At 38.3% G+C, this 13,345-nt stretch overlaps 4 protein-coding genes across 5 annotated transcripts; 3 read left to right on the plus strand and 1 right to left on the minus strand.

Annotated features, from left to right (window-relative positions):
- Window positions 1-5: 5 nt before the first annotated feature.
- LOC111803908 (GDSL esterase/lipase At5g45960-like) lies at window positions 6-2,394 on the minus strand. 2 transcript variants are annotated; one of them, XM_023688521.1, is made up of 5 exons: window positions 2,050-2,393; window positions 1,842-1,972; window positions 1,495-1,728; window positions 492-762; window positions 6-346 (listed from the first exon to the last, which is right to left on the minus strand). In XM_023688521.1, exons 1-5 carry the CDS (start codon window positions 2,351-2,353, stop codon window positions 153-155), a joined length of 1,134 nt encoding a protein of 377 aa, XP_023544289.1. In that variant the 5' UTR covers window positions 2,354-2,393; the 3' UTR covers window positions 6-152. The 2 variants fall into 2 exon arrangements, with proteins under 2 accessions (XP_023544289.1, XP_023544290.1); XM_023688522.1 differs by having other exon boundaries at window positions 254-346; window positions 575-762; window positions 2,050-2,394.
- Window positions 2,395-5,057: 2,663 nt separating this feature from the next.
- Window positions 5,058-6,283, plus strand: LOC111803911 (ethylene-responsive transcription factor ERF091). Its single transcript, XM_023688524.1, has one exon. It carries the CDS (start codon window positions 5,375-5,377, stop codon window positions 6,203-6,205), a length of 831 nt encoding a protein of 276 aa, XP_023544292.1. The 5' UTR covers window positions 5,058-5,374; the 3' UTR covers window positions 6,206-6,283.
- An 851-nt stretch (window positions 6,284-7,134) lies between these two features.
- Window positions 7,135-8,405, plus strand: LOC111803913 (rac-like GTP-binding protein RAC13). Its single transcript, XM_023688526.1, has 6 exons — window positions 7,135-7,252; window positions 7,329-7,526; window positions 7,593-7,656; window positions 7,738-7,802; window positions 7,878-7,943; window positions 8,083-8,405. The coding sequence occupies exons 1-6, from the start codon at window positions 7,154-7,156 to the stop codon at window positions 8,179-8,181; spliced, it is 591 nt and encodes a 196-aa protein (XP_023544294.1). The 5' UTR covers window positions 7,135-7,153; the 3' UTR covers window positions 8,182-8,405.
- Window positions 8,406-10,899: 2,494 nt separating this feature from the next.
- On the plus strand, window positions 10,900-12,879 carry LOC111803909 (WUSCHEL-related homeobox 9-like). The gene is made up of 4 exons (XM_023688523.1): window positions 10,900-11,196; window positions 11,292-12,071; window positions 12,285-12,487; window positions 12,569-12,879. The coding sequence occupies exons 1-4, from the start codon at window positions 11,085-11,087 to the stop codon at window positions 12,572-12,574; spliced, it is 1,101 nt and encodes a 366-aa protein (XP_023544291.1). The 5' UTR covers window positions 10,900-11,084; the 3' UTR covers window positions 12,575-12,879.
- The last annotated feature ends 466 nt before the right edge of the window (window positions 12,880-13,345 follow it).

A 13,345-nucleotide genomic window follows, 5' to 3' on the forward strand; every position in this document is an offset into this window, starting at 1 on the left:
GGAATAAATAAAATAAAATAAAATAAAATTACGTGTATTATCCTCATTTTATTGGATGCAGAAACGAGACTGGAAATAATAAAATAAAAAGCGTAAAAAAATTAACGACAATAAAAATAAAAATAAAAAACATAAAGATGTAATATATGCCGTTAGTTTTTTAACATAGCATCGACGATTGGCCGACCGGCGAGGAAGATATTGTGATAGGTCGTCTGAGTGGGATGAATGGAGTCCCAAAACACGTACTTGCTGGCATCAGGACACGTGTAGGTTTTCGGATTGCATAAGAACGATGCCTCCACGTACCCACTCCCACAACATCCACTCCCAGCCTCTTCAAACCCTATCACAGATCAACACGTGTACATTCTCGTTACTTCATTTACTTATTTACCCTNAAAAAAAAAAAAAAAAAAAAAAAAAAAAAAAAAAAAAAAAAAAAAAATCATTTTCATCCCATGAATTTCAACTTATTTTCATCCAAATACCATAGTTATGAAAGTTATGGATCATGTCGGCAAGTGGCCCATAAGAATCAACGTAATATAATTTAACGTTATCTTTGGCTAACTTTGACTGCATGGATTTCAACTCCTTCTTAAGAATTTGATTGAAGCCTCTTGCAGCGGCGGAATAAGAGTCGACGCAGCCCCGTGTGAGCGTGGTTTTATCAAAGTTCAAGGTGATGACTATAGGCAGGCAGCCAATTGGTGGTAGCCCCACCACCGCAATTCTTCGACCACCTTCCTCCCATAAGCCCTGTAAACAAACAATATGATTCAAAAAAAGACCATTCCTCATTTATTACCACAAACCATTCAATAAAGTTTCCACATACAGGGCAGGCATGAAAGTATGGTACCACACTATATGAATAAAAAACACGATCCAAGCTACAAAATTTTGCCCATTATGTTTCTATTACTCATTTGTCTTGAAAGAAACGCTCGAAAGATGGGAGTATAGTACTATAAAATTCTCTCAAAACTAAAAGGGTATGCTTTAAATTCCAAACAACTCATCAGACAAGTTGGAAGGAGACAGGAACAGAATGAGGAGTTCATGTTGCAGTGGCATGGCAACCACCCACTCTGCTTCATTTTGTCCCCACTCTCATTATTGACGGTCGAAAATTAAGAGAACAACTCAAACCAACCGTTACCATAATTCTCTTTTGATTTTTTCTTTCGGACTCTCTCAAAGTTTTTAAAATGCGTCAAGCTAGTCTCAACGAGTACGCTGGCCCCAAGAAAGATGGGTTGTAAGATCTTAAGGGTATTTTATATAAGGGTATAGACACGGAGCGTTTTAAAAACGTTAAGGGTAAACGAAAAGTAAAAAGGACAATAACCGGTGGCTGGGTGGGCAGCTCTGGCCTGAACAGTTCTAATATAACTTCCCCACAAACTTGTGCCATAATTATGTAAGCTACCAACTAGTTTGATTGCAGCAGTAGAAATGGAATGGTGGGGTTAGGGGGGGGAAATGAACCTGAAGGAAGTCCATGAGAAGCTGAATAACGAAGCGCTGGTAAGAAGAAACAGAGTAGATTTGGCGTCGAAATGGAAGAAGAAAATAGTTTAACACAAAGTCATTTGTTCCTGCACTGACTACAAACGCTGCTTTCTTGATGTGCGCCTCGGCTCTGTCTTTGCCAATCCCCGACTCTACCCGTTTCTTGTACTCTTTCAAGTAATCCAATTGCTTTCTTAATGGAATCACATTCTGCCAACAACACATCACAAACTTAAATTCAAATATCTTTCACCTTCTTCCTCTGGTTTTTACATATATTAAATTAAAATTAATGCAAAATGCAAATTCAACGAAGATGTTACAGAAATGGCTGGGGTAAGTGGGTCAAATCCAGAACCCGCCGAGGCAAAACTGACTCCGGTCAATAGGTCCTTCATCTCCAGATTTGGGTCTAAATAAGGAGGAATCAAGTCCTTGATGCCTGCATATGAAGCTACCCAAACAAATACAGAATTAAATAAACCAATGTTTAGGGATTTCTAAGTTTAATTTGTATGTGGCGGGCGTTACCGATGTAATCAGTGGCGAGTCGGCCGTTGGTGAACCTTCCGGTGGGCTCGTGGTTGAGAAAATCCCTTCCATAAGGCGGAAAGTTGCTCCGAAACACGGTAGGAATGAAGTTGTTATTTCCGGGGTCGACCGTGGAGTCTCCGAACACTAAAATAGCGGTGGTTGAAGTGTTGAAAACCCCAGAATGTTGCTGCTCCGATGAGCGCCGGCCACCGGAAACGGGCAACGTTAGAACGGCGAGGAAGCAATATAGAAGCTGATAACGAAGAAGCGAAGGGCTTGGTTGGTGAGTGGAGGACGACATTTCTACGTGGGTCAGAAATGGGAAAGAATGAGCCTATTTGACAGTTAAAATAGGTGCAAAAAGCCTCCAGAATTTATGATCAAATAATACCCTATTCATATTGGAAGCAGAATATCATATCATATCATTGTAGAGAGTCTTTCATATGAAGATTTTAAATTGTTTAATGTCAATTTATATTGTAAATTCTAACGAAAAATGTATTAGAAAAATCACACGATGTGTCAATGTTTGTACGTTATAATGTATTTTTGTGGAATTCTGTGACTCTGAAGCAAGTTAGTTGTTGATCGTAAATAGCAATGGATGGGTGTCCGTTTGCTAGTCATATCAGTGAATTTAATTGAGCATTAATACAATAATGTACCTTACCTTATTTGCTGACATCCTTTAAATTAAAAATAAATAGATAAATTCCATAACTATGTCTTAACCCATTCAAGTTGACAAACTATATAAATCTTTCATGTATCTACTTGAATATATATATATATATATACACGTAATTGTCTGACAATTAAAAAATATTTACCAAGCCAGATAAAAAAACAAATAAAGAGAATATATGGTGCTCTAGATACACTCATATTTTAATATACACTCAGCTAAGCTTAATGGCTAAGTAATATTAAATATTTTAATTTCTAGTCATTCCATTTTTATTTGTTACTCAATTAACAATTAATTGAATTAAATTACTATTTTGATCCATTTTATAACTTTTAGGAAAAATAAACTATCGATTTAAAATTCTAAATAAATAATTAGAAAGAATTAGGTGGATAAGAAAATAATTAAAAAAGGAAATAAATAATAATAATAATAATAAATGCAATCGTTAAGTTGTTAAATAAAATAATAGACAAGCACGTAATTATTCGATTAAGTCTAACCAATAGAATAAATTATAAAAAAAAAAATCAAATAATAAATTTGATGGGCTACTGGGCTGGATAAAAATTGGGCCAAGAGAAGTGAAAGCCCAAATAAAGCGATTGTGTTGAAGCCCAAATGGATCCAGAGTTGGAAACTTCTGGAAACCCATCTGTTCGTTATCGTGTATGGATTCAGGTCAACCAAAAAATGTCAAATGTAAAAAGTCAACGCGTTCGTTTACATGAAGTGTTTCTAATTTCTTGAGCAAATTAGATTACTTGTTTTGCTTTCATTTGATTGTACATTGAACTCACAGCTCTGCATTCCATTTATTTATGATATCTTCTTCCTCTTTTCATGCCTTCACCTCCAAGAAAATTTTATGGTATGATTTGATTCGTTACGTATCGTTGTTTACTTCACGATCTTTAAAACACGTTTGTTAGGGAGAGGTTTTTAAACCATTGTAACTCTCTAACTGATATGGGATCTCACAATTCACCAAATTGGAGGCTCATCGTTCTAATTGGGACACTCTTACTCCAAGGAGGTGGAATGTGAAATCTCACGTCCGTTGAAAAGGAGAATCAGACGTTTCTTATAAGGATGTGAAAATTTCTCTCTATGTATGTTTTATAACTATGAGGCTGATGATGACAACAATATGTAACGACCCAGATCCACCGCTCAAATATTGTCCTCTCTCTTTGGCCTTTCCCTAAAGGTTTTATGAAGGTTTCCACGTCCTTATAAAGGGTGGGACATCACAATCCACCCCCTTTCAGGGCCCAACGTCCTTACTCGCACACCGCCTCATGTCTACCCCCATTTGGGGAACATCGAGAAGNAAAAAAATGTGTTAGAAAAATCACACAATGTGTCAATGTTTGTACATTATAGTGTATTTTTGTGGAATTCTGTGACTTTGAAGCAAGTTAGTTGTTGATCGTAAATAGCGATGGATGGGTGTCCGTTTGCTAGTCACATCGNCAGATCCACCGCTCAAATATTGTCCTCTCTCTTTGGCCTTTCCCTAAAGGTTTTATGAAGGTTTCCACGTCCTTATAAAGGGTGGGACATCACAATCCACCCCCTTTCAGGGCCCAACGTCCTTACTCGCACACCGCCTCATGTCTACCCCCATTTGGGGAACATCGAGAAGGCTGACACATCGTCCAATGTTTGGCTCTGATACCATTTGTAACGACCCAAATTTACCGCTAGCAGATATTATACTCTTTGAGATTTCACTTTCGGGCTCCCCCTCAAAGGTTTAAAACCTGTCTGTTAGGAGAAGGTTTACACACCCTTATAAAAAGTCTTTTGTTCTCCTCCCCAACCAAGCGTGCAACATCACACCATATCTATTAGTGGCGGGAGAATTAAATAAGGAAAAAAACCATTTTGGAGTTATGTTTAACATACTTCTAGACTTAAAAAGAATTAAAATATCATCTTGTTCGTAAATTTATTTTAACTTTTGCACTTTTAAATCTTCAACCACCGGAGCATCAAAACGGCGGATTAAGGTAACACCAGACACCTTACACAGTCGGCGCGCAGCCATTTTGTGTATTTCTTAGGAACATGTCTTTGAAATTTTAAATTCTCCGGAAAAGGAATGTCCGAGTCTGAAAGGGGTTTCTGTCTTTTTTTCCTTTTTTGATAATGTCAACTCGCTTATTGCTCTGTTAAGAAATGGGAATATGATCATTTTAAAAGAAACTCCTTAAAGCTTCAACTCCCTTCCAAATTCCGTAAGAACTTGGGAGTTATTTTTCATAATTTTTCCAATCATAAGAATCGCCAATACACACTGTATCCAGCTTATTTTTCTGGGTTGCTTCTCTGTTTATCAAATGGATAAACCCTAATTCAATGATTAGATGGGAACCACAGAAGTCAATTGAAGGGGCTTTAAATTAATCCCCCCATTACTTTCCCATCAATTTAGGTGATTACTGGATTCAAGGCCAAGTTTCCTTTTGTGTTCCTGATGGAATGGAGTGGGATTGCGCTTAATCTGAGCTGTATCAACTTCACATGGGTCGCCTTTATTTATAAAGCTCGGTTACCGATGCCTCTGTCTTCTTCTCTTACTTCGTTGATTCATGTGGGATCTGTGTTATAATTTGTTTACTGCAAATGGGTATCCAACAGGATCAATCTGAAGCAATCTTAGAGAATGTTTGGGCCAACTTTATAGGCCAAAGTGGATTGGATGGACAAGGAGGGAAAAAAAGTGGCAAATCTTGGACAGAGCTACCTAGTCTTCGTTATAGAGATGGATCCATGGAGGGGGTTCTTGAGAGGCTACCAAGTCTTGGAAGATGGGTATCCATGGGAGATGAGGCGTGGGAGGAGCTGCTTGATGGGGTTGTTCCTGTTAGCAATGCAGAGCAATGTTTTAATGAGAATTTGGAGAACACCCCATTTAGTAATTCTGGTTTCAATGTTGATCGAAGGCGATCGGGGAAGACGGTGGCGACGACGAAACACTACCGTGGTGTGAGGCGACGACCGTGGGGGAAATATGCAGCGGAGATTCGAGATTCGTCGAGGAAAGGCGCTCGGGTTTGGCTTGGGACATTCAAAACAGCAGAGGAAGCTGCATTGGCTTATGACAAAGCTGCACTCAGAATTAGAGGTCCCAAGGCACATCTCAATTTCCCTGTCCAGACGGTTGCTGAGGCTATGGGAATGCATTTGTCAACAAAGAATGATCGTTTGCCTTCTTTTCAAGGACATGACTCTTCTTCTTATTCGCCTCTTGGCAGCCATGGAAGTGTGTCGATCACGGGCAAGCGATCGACACGGGATTGGGAAGACAATCTCAATTTCAGCATCATGGAATTGGAACAGCCAACTCCAAAGAGAAAAAGCAGCACCAACAACATGTTATTCGACGATTTCGACGTTTTCGAGTTTCAAGACTTGGGGAGTGATTATTTAGACAGCTTGTTGTCTTCTTTATGATAACATCTTGTCCAAAAACTCCTCCAATTGGATCGGTAACGGCAAGGTTTTTGTCACTAAATCAATTTGTGATCCATTACTGTTTTCATAACTTCCATAATTCATTTTTAAGCTAAAACACCATTTACTCCAATCAAATTTGTCTACTTTTGTTCTATTTCTCGAAATATACACATAAAAAAGAGAGAAACACAAACAATAATGTATGACAATGATGAACTAATATACCAAACTCCAATCCAATTCTATTAAGCACAATGGTGGTCGAGCTATTACCAGTCGACTCAGTCTTAAGCTTTCCCTTCAACTGTGGAGGAGTTGTCGTTGTTATCATCTTCACGGTCACTGCCACCACCGCCCGTGGGAAATTGAGAAGCTGGAGAGCTTTGAAGTTTCCACACCCTTACGACGAATATTTCTTTCGCTTCTTCAACCGACATGGAATCTCTTATCCACGATAAACGAAATTGTTTGGTTACTTGCCAATTGCTCTAACACGAAAGGAAACAAATGTACAACCACTTGCAAATTGGAAACTTTACCACATTTTGGGGTAAGTCCAAAGCTGATTGGGTGCGTCGGTCTCAGTGTGTGTAAGCAACAAGAGATGGGCTTGTTTAGAGGAAAAAGTGGGTGGGAGGCTAAAAGGCAAACCCCATCTAAGCTGCTAAAGCCGAAGCCCAGATAGATGAACTTCACCCGACTCTTAACTCCCAAACTCCCCCTTCTAGATCTTATCTTCCACTTGAAGAAAAAGATACCCAAAATCAAAACAAAAACAATTGCTCAACTTTCCCCTTCTGCAATCATTTCCATTTTCGATCACTTTCCTTTCGGTTCCAAGTGGTTGGAGTTTGTTGCTTTCTCTGCTCCTCTCCTCTCTCTTTTTGTACCATTGTATGTCCTTTAAAACCCATCCATTACACAACGAAGCCTTCAGCGCAAACCATGAACACCGCCAGGTTTATCAAATGCGTCACCGTCGGGGACGGCGCCGTCGGGAAGACTTGTATGCTCATTTCTTACACCACCAACACTTTTCCCACGGTACCCATTTCCCATTTCCCTATTTCAAATAATGGGTTTCGCTTCTTTTCCTTTTTTCATTCGTTCTTGTTCGTAGGATTATGTTCCGACCGTGTTCGATAACTTCAGCGCCAATGTGGTAGCCGACGGCAGCACTGTCAATCTTGGCTTATGGGACACTGCCGGACAGGAAGATTACAACAGACTGAGGCCTCTGAGTTACAGAGGAGCTGATGTCTTCCTATTGTCGTTTTCTCTCATCAGCAAACCCAGTTACGAGAACATCTTTAAGAAGGTAATTTAAATTCTTTCAAATTTCCCATTATGTCATAAAGGTAAGCCCTCTTCCTTTATGTTGCAGTGGATTCCTGAACTTAAACATTACGCTCCAAACGTCCCCATCGTTCTGGTTGGGACTAAGCTTGGTAAGAACTCCTTAACTTCACACCATTAACCCGCAAATTGAGTGAATTATGGTAACATTCAACGAAATCAACAACTTGCAGATCTACGAGACGACAGGCAGTATCTGATTGATCATCCAACCGCAACACCCATAACCACAGCTGAGGTAAAGAAATTAATCACTTAAAAAAACTGGATTCTGTTTTTGGGTTTGTTGATTGGACTGAAGGTTGTTCTTCAGGGCGAGGAACTGAGGCGGATGATCGGGGGAATTACATACATTGAATGCAGCTCCAAAACCCAAAAGGTATAGAGATTGATCCATAAAGGCCAGACCCTAACTAAATTGAATCTTTCCCTTTATAAACTCGTATTCATTTTTCAAATTAATCGATGTGGGACTCTGTCCTAACCATCCTCACCATTGAATTCTTTTTTGGGTGCAGAACGTTAAGAATGTATTTGATGCAGCAATAAAGGTAGCATTGAGGCCTCCACGACCAAAGAAGAAGCCTTGCAAGCAGAGGACTTGTGCTTTGCTTTGAAAAATAAGTTCAAATAATTGGAAAAAAAAAAAAATATTTCCCATCCATTTAAATTATATATTTTATTATTGTGAGCAGCTTTTTAGGCCCAATGGACACCTTGGGCCTTCTAGTGATGAGCCCATAATCGCTTGGGTTGGGCCACATCAAGAACGTCCACTGTCCATTGGGCTTTGATATGGTAGTAGCCCAGTCAAACGAAATAAAGATGATTAAATTAAACACTTAGTAACAAAAATCAATAAACAAGTTAAAACACAATAATTCCTTAGTAATTAAGTTTATAGAATTAAAATTTTCATTAATCTCCACAACCTTGGTTTTCGTTTTCTATTGACCGCTGCCTTTCCTATTTCCCTTTAATTAATTAATAATTAAATGGTTTATTACAGTTACTAANAAAAAAAAAAAAAAAAAAAAAAAAAAAAAAAAAAAAAAAAAAAGAATCAAAACGTATTCTCTAGAAGATCGTTACCCTTTTAACTTCCCAAGGTGACGCCTCCTTGATTCGCGCGGATATATATGGTATCCATAACTAAAAAGTATATCAATATTATTTTTAAAAACATATAATATTATAATAAGAAAAAATGGGAGGTAGTTGACCATCAATCAATACACATTTTTTTTTTGTTTATTCTATGTTTTTATTCCTTACGACATGTTTTGTCACATTACAAATGGTTTGTCCAGAGAATTAAATATTATGTCGTGTGAATATGAACGAGCTTATTTGACATAAGTTTTTATGACTTTAAATTCATGAGTCGAGGGAGATTAATTAAGGCAGTATTATATAAGAAGAGGAGGGAGTGGGTGGGTGCATGAGTAGAAGTGGAGTCAACAAAAAGCAATTAAACCATAGCATGTTATGTGTATTTACTGCATGCACGTTAGCATTTACTGACTTCTGTTGCCGCAAATTTAGCTTATATTTTAATAAACCTACAACTTCAAAACCCTCCCTTACCTCATGCGCCATACGAACATTTGAACCTCTAAATTTTAGATTAGGACGAAGTGATGGGGAGTTTCGATGTAAGAACATAACGTGTAGAAATGGGGTTAATAAAAGAAGGGAATGGGAGGGTGTTTAAGTCTACTTCCAGTTGCTAAAATTGTTGTGTCCTTAGTTTCTGGTAACTTTGGTGTGTGTCTGCTCCAAACATAGGCGCAGATAAGGGCTGTCATCACGCTCCTCCAGTGACCCATCTTATACCATCTTTCAAATTAAGGGGGTTGTTGTGTAAGAGGAGGACACTCAGGGCCTCCTCATTGGCCTACCCCTTACCATCAAGGCCCCACTGATTGATGCCTAAATCAACAAACCATATCTCTCTACTACGAACACCTCATCAATGACTTCATTCACATCAACATAATCAGCTTAACAACTTACTAAAAACAGGATTTTAATTCAAAATTGGGTATTTTGTACCTTCACTTTTAAGATGAAGTGAATCTAGTCTATAAATCTCAACAACAATTTGATTTTATGTCTAATGTTCATTACTTTTATGCTTTTAACGTCAAATTCTACATCAATTGTGGGGTTTAAACTACAAATAATCCATGAAGATTTTTTAATGGGATGAGAATATTAAAAACAAGATTGAAAGAATTTATAGAAGTAATGAAGAGATGGCTCCCACCGGCGGGATGATGATTGATGAGGTTAGCATGTCGGAATTGCGCCGACATGAACTTCATTTTCCAACTGGTATTTGCATGGGGAGTTGGAAATACCACACTTTCTCAACACTCACACATGTGGAGATTAGGGTTTGGAGACACGAATTAATGAAATGTACATCAATTGAGGAGAAGAACGAAGCATTCTTTCAAAAGTGTGAAAAACCTCTCCAAAGTAGGCATGTTTTAAAAACTTCGTATGAGCTTGAAGGGGTGAATTGTGAGATCTCACACGGTGGTTAGCAGACGAGTTTTAAAATTTTTGAGGGAAAACCCGAAAGGAAAAGCTCAAATAAGACAATATCTGCATAAGAATAAGAATGTGGTCGAAAATATTCCATTATGGGAGTAGGGGTACAAATGAGAAACTAAATCCTTGAGCAGCCATACCCCATAACCTAACCTTGCTTCTTTTATTTTGTCTCTTTGCCTCTCTCTCTGTCTATTAATATTGTCTCTGCTATCTGCCACCGCCACTGTGTGTGTTGCGTGCAAGCTTTGATAGTGAAAAGTCACTTTCACTTAAAGGTACGATCTTTACTTCCCCTACTCCTCCTCTTCCACCAATCTAATAAAACCAAACCCCATACAATGCATTTTTCTACTTATTATTACACTTCATTAAAAGTTGATGAGTTAGGATCGAGTCTACATCTTCTAAAGGACAACCCACGTCAAGGATTATTGAGTAGAATAGTCCCACGTCGACTGATTAAGAGAAATATCATGAATTTAGGAGCAAGAACGGATGATTTGAGTTTGAAATTTTGGGGTTGGGTTTTTTTGTGGTGTAAAAATGGTAAGTATTATATATGTGAGGGAAGAGTTGATTAAAAAGATAAAAAGGGGACAATAAATAATAATCCCTCGAGTCAATCCAAAACTCACCTTATTTTGGCCAATATAAGTAAAGCTTGCAATTATTATACCCCATCACCATTTTCCAATCAAAATTAAGCCTCCATTTCATATTCCTATTGACTTTGAAAAAAAAAAAAAAAAAAAAAAANAAAAAAAAAAAAAAAAAAAAAAAAAAAGGGGTGTGTATGCTGAGCAAAAGATTCTAATTCAGCCCCCAACATCCATTCCTTTTCATCTTCCCTCACCAACTTTCTTCAAAAACCCATTCCTCTTGTGGGGTTTCATAAAAATTGAATCTTTGAATAGCCCTATAAAATTCAAGAACAGGGTATTCAGAGACAGATATCGTCATGGCTTCATCAAACAGTCACTGGCCAAGCATGTTCAAGTCCAAGCCCTGCAATTCCCATCACCAATGGCAACATGACATCAACTGCCTCAGATCTGCCCCTTACAACACAGGTTCTTCTTCAATTTCTGTCTGTCTGTCTGTCTCTGTGTTTTTTTTTTTTTAGTTGTTATTATGTTTTGATCAATTTTTGTGTTTGTTTTTACAGTTGTTGGTGGATATGAAGAGAAAAGTCCAGACCCAAAGCCAAGATGGAATCCAAAGCCTGAACAAATTAGGATTCTTGAAGCGATTTTCAATTCAGGGATGGTGAATCCTCCAAGAGATGAAATTAGAAAAATTCGAGGTCAGTTACAAGAATATGGCCAAGTGGGTGATGCCAATGTTTTTTATTGGTTTCAAAACAGAAAATCAAGAAGCAAAAACAAACTCCGCCATCTCCATAACTCCAAATCCAATCATAATTCCCCAACCACCACCACCACCGCCGCCGCCGCCGCTCCTACAACAACAACAACAAAAACAACTACTCTTTCTCCCACCGCCGCCAACCCCACCAACCCCACCAACCCCGCCGCCACTTGTTCTTCCTCTTCTTCCTCCGACAAATCCTCTCCCAAAATATCACCCATGAAAAGTTTCACCTCCAATTCGGTGTCTCAGAGCTACCTTCAACAACCCACCAACGAGCTCTTGCCTGAATCCTTCTTCTTCCCAATGCCACAAACCGGCGACGGCGGCGGTGTAATCTCTAATTTGGGTCAAGGGTTTTGCTTTTCTGAGCTTTGTAGTGTAGTGCAACACGTTCCTGACCATGGGTTCGAATCTTGCACAAACCTGTTGCTGAGTGAGTCTGATCCATTTAAGAAAGATTTGATGAAGTCACAGCCACAGCCACAGCCACAGTTCATGAATTATCATCCTTATTTGGATATCTCTACGGATCAAAGCCTTCCCCAAACAACAATTTCCACCGCAATTCCTCAAGGTAAAAAAAAAAAATATTTTTTTTTTCATTTATTTCATAAAAGGAAGGATTTTGTGAAATGGGTTTGAGAGTAAATAAACAAAGGATGTTAAAAAGGTAAAAAAGTTGAAATTTTTGAGAGATATGTGTATGATTTAGGTTATGATTTGAAGAATGTAGCGTTAGATGGACGTATGCATGGGGGTTTGAGCAGGAATGATTGTGTGTTTGCAGGTGTAGGTGAAGTTTATGGAGTAGGAGGGAAATCAACGGTGTTCATCAATGGTGTAGCGTTCGAGGTTGGTTGTGGGCCGTTTAATGTTCGTGAGGCTTTTGGTGATGATGCCGTTCTGATTCACTCCACCGGTCAGCCTGTCCTGACCAATGACTGGGGCCTCACTCTCCACTCACTCCAACATGGCGCTTACTATTATCTGGTTGGCCCTTTGCTTCTATCACCTCCTCTTTACTTTTATTACTCATTTCTTTGGTTTATGATATTCACTTTGCATTTGCAGATATAAGAAGAACAAGAAGAAGAAGTACTGGGAATAATGTTAGCTGCTGCATGTGCTTCTTTGCTTAGTTAGGGTTTAAATTTTACTGTTTGTGACCGACCTTTATTTATAAATCCATGATGCAACCTAATTTGTATCGACCCGTTTATATCCAAGTTTTCTATGTGTGCAGAAACACCACCTCCCGTCTAACTTGCATGTGTTAAGCATGCCGTCAGTGTTCATCCTGAGCCAGAATGGCTCCATGAGATTGAGATTAAAAAAAAATGAACTTGGGCTCACCGCCAAATTAGATGATATCATTTGGTTCAAACGCTACCAGGTTTTTAGGGTTTTTTTTGCTTGTTTCTTGTTCTTGAAATGAAACCCTAATTTCATTTCAAGTTGCCAAATTTGTTGAGTCAAAAAGGTACTGGCTTTGCACTTCAGTTACTTTTTTGGTTTGCACCCACTTTAAATTAAAACCACTACCTTGGGCTAGTTAAGGCAGTGCTTAATTATTATCCCTTGTTTAATCAAATTCAGCAAGTTTTATTGCTTTGTAATCCCTGGTTTTAAATTGTTTCAAATTTGGTTTTGGTTTTGGTTTTTCCTTATTGCAATGAAATTGATTGCTGATATCAATATAGACTTTAATCATTGTTTTAAGAGTGTAATCCTTTTTCATAGTAATAGTTCAGCTTCTTTCATGGTGAAAGAGAGGGATAAACAAACTCAACTCTTTGATTATACTTTTCCGAAGAAAACCGTTTAGAAACAAGATCGGATATTATTCTA

Source organism: Cucurbita pepo, chromosome LG10, assembly GCF_002806865.2.
Source record: "Cucurbita pepo subsp. pepo cultivar mu-cu-16 chromosome LG10, ASM280686v2, whole genome shotgun sequence".
Lineage (NCBI taxonomy): Eukaryota > Viridiplantae > Streptophyta > Magnoliopsida > Cucurbitales > Cucurbitaceae > Cucurbita > Cucurbita pepo.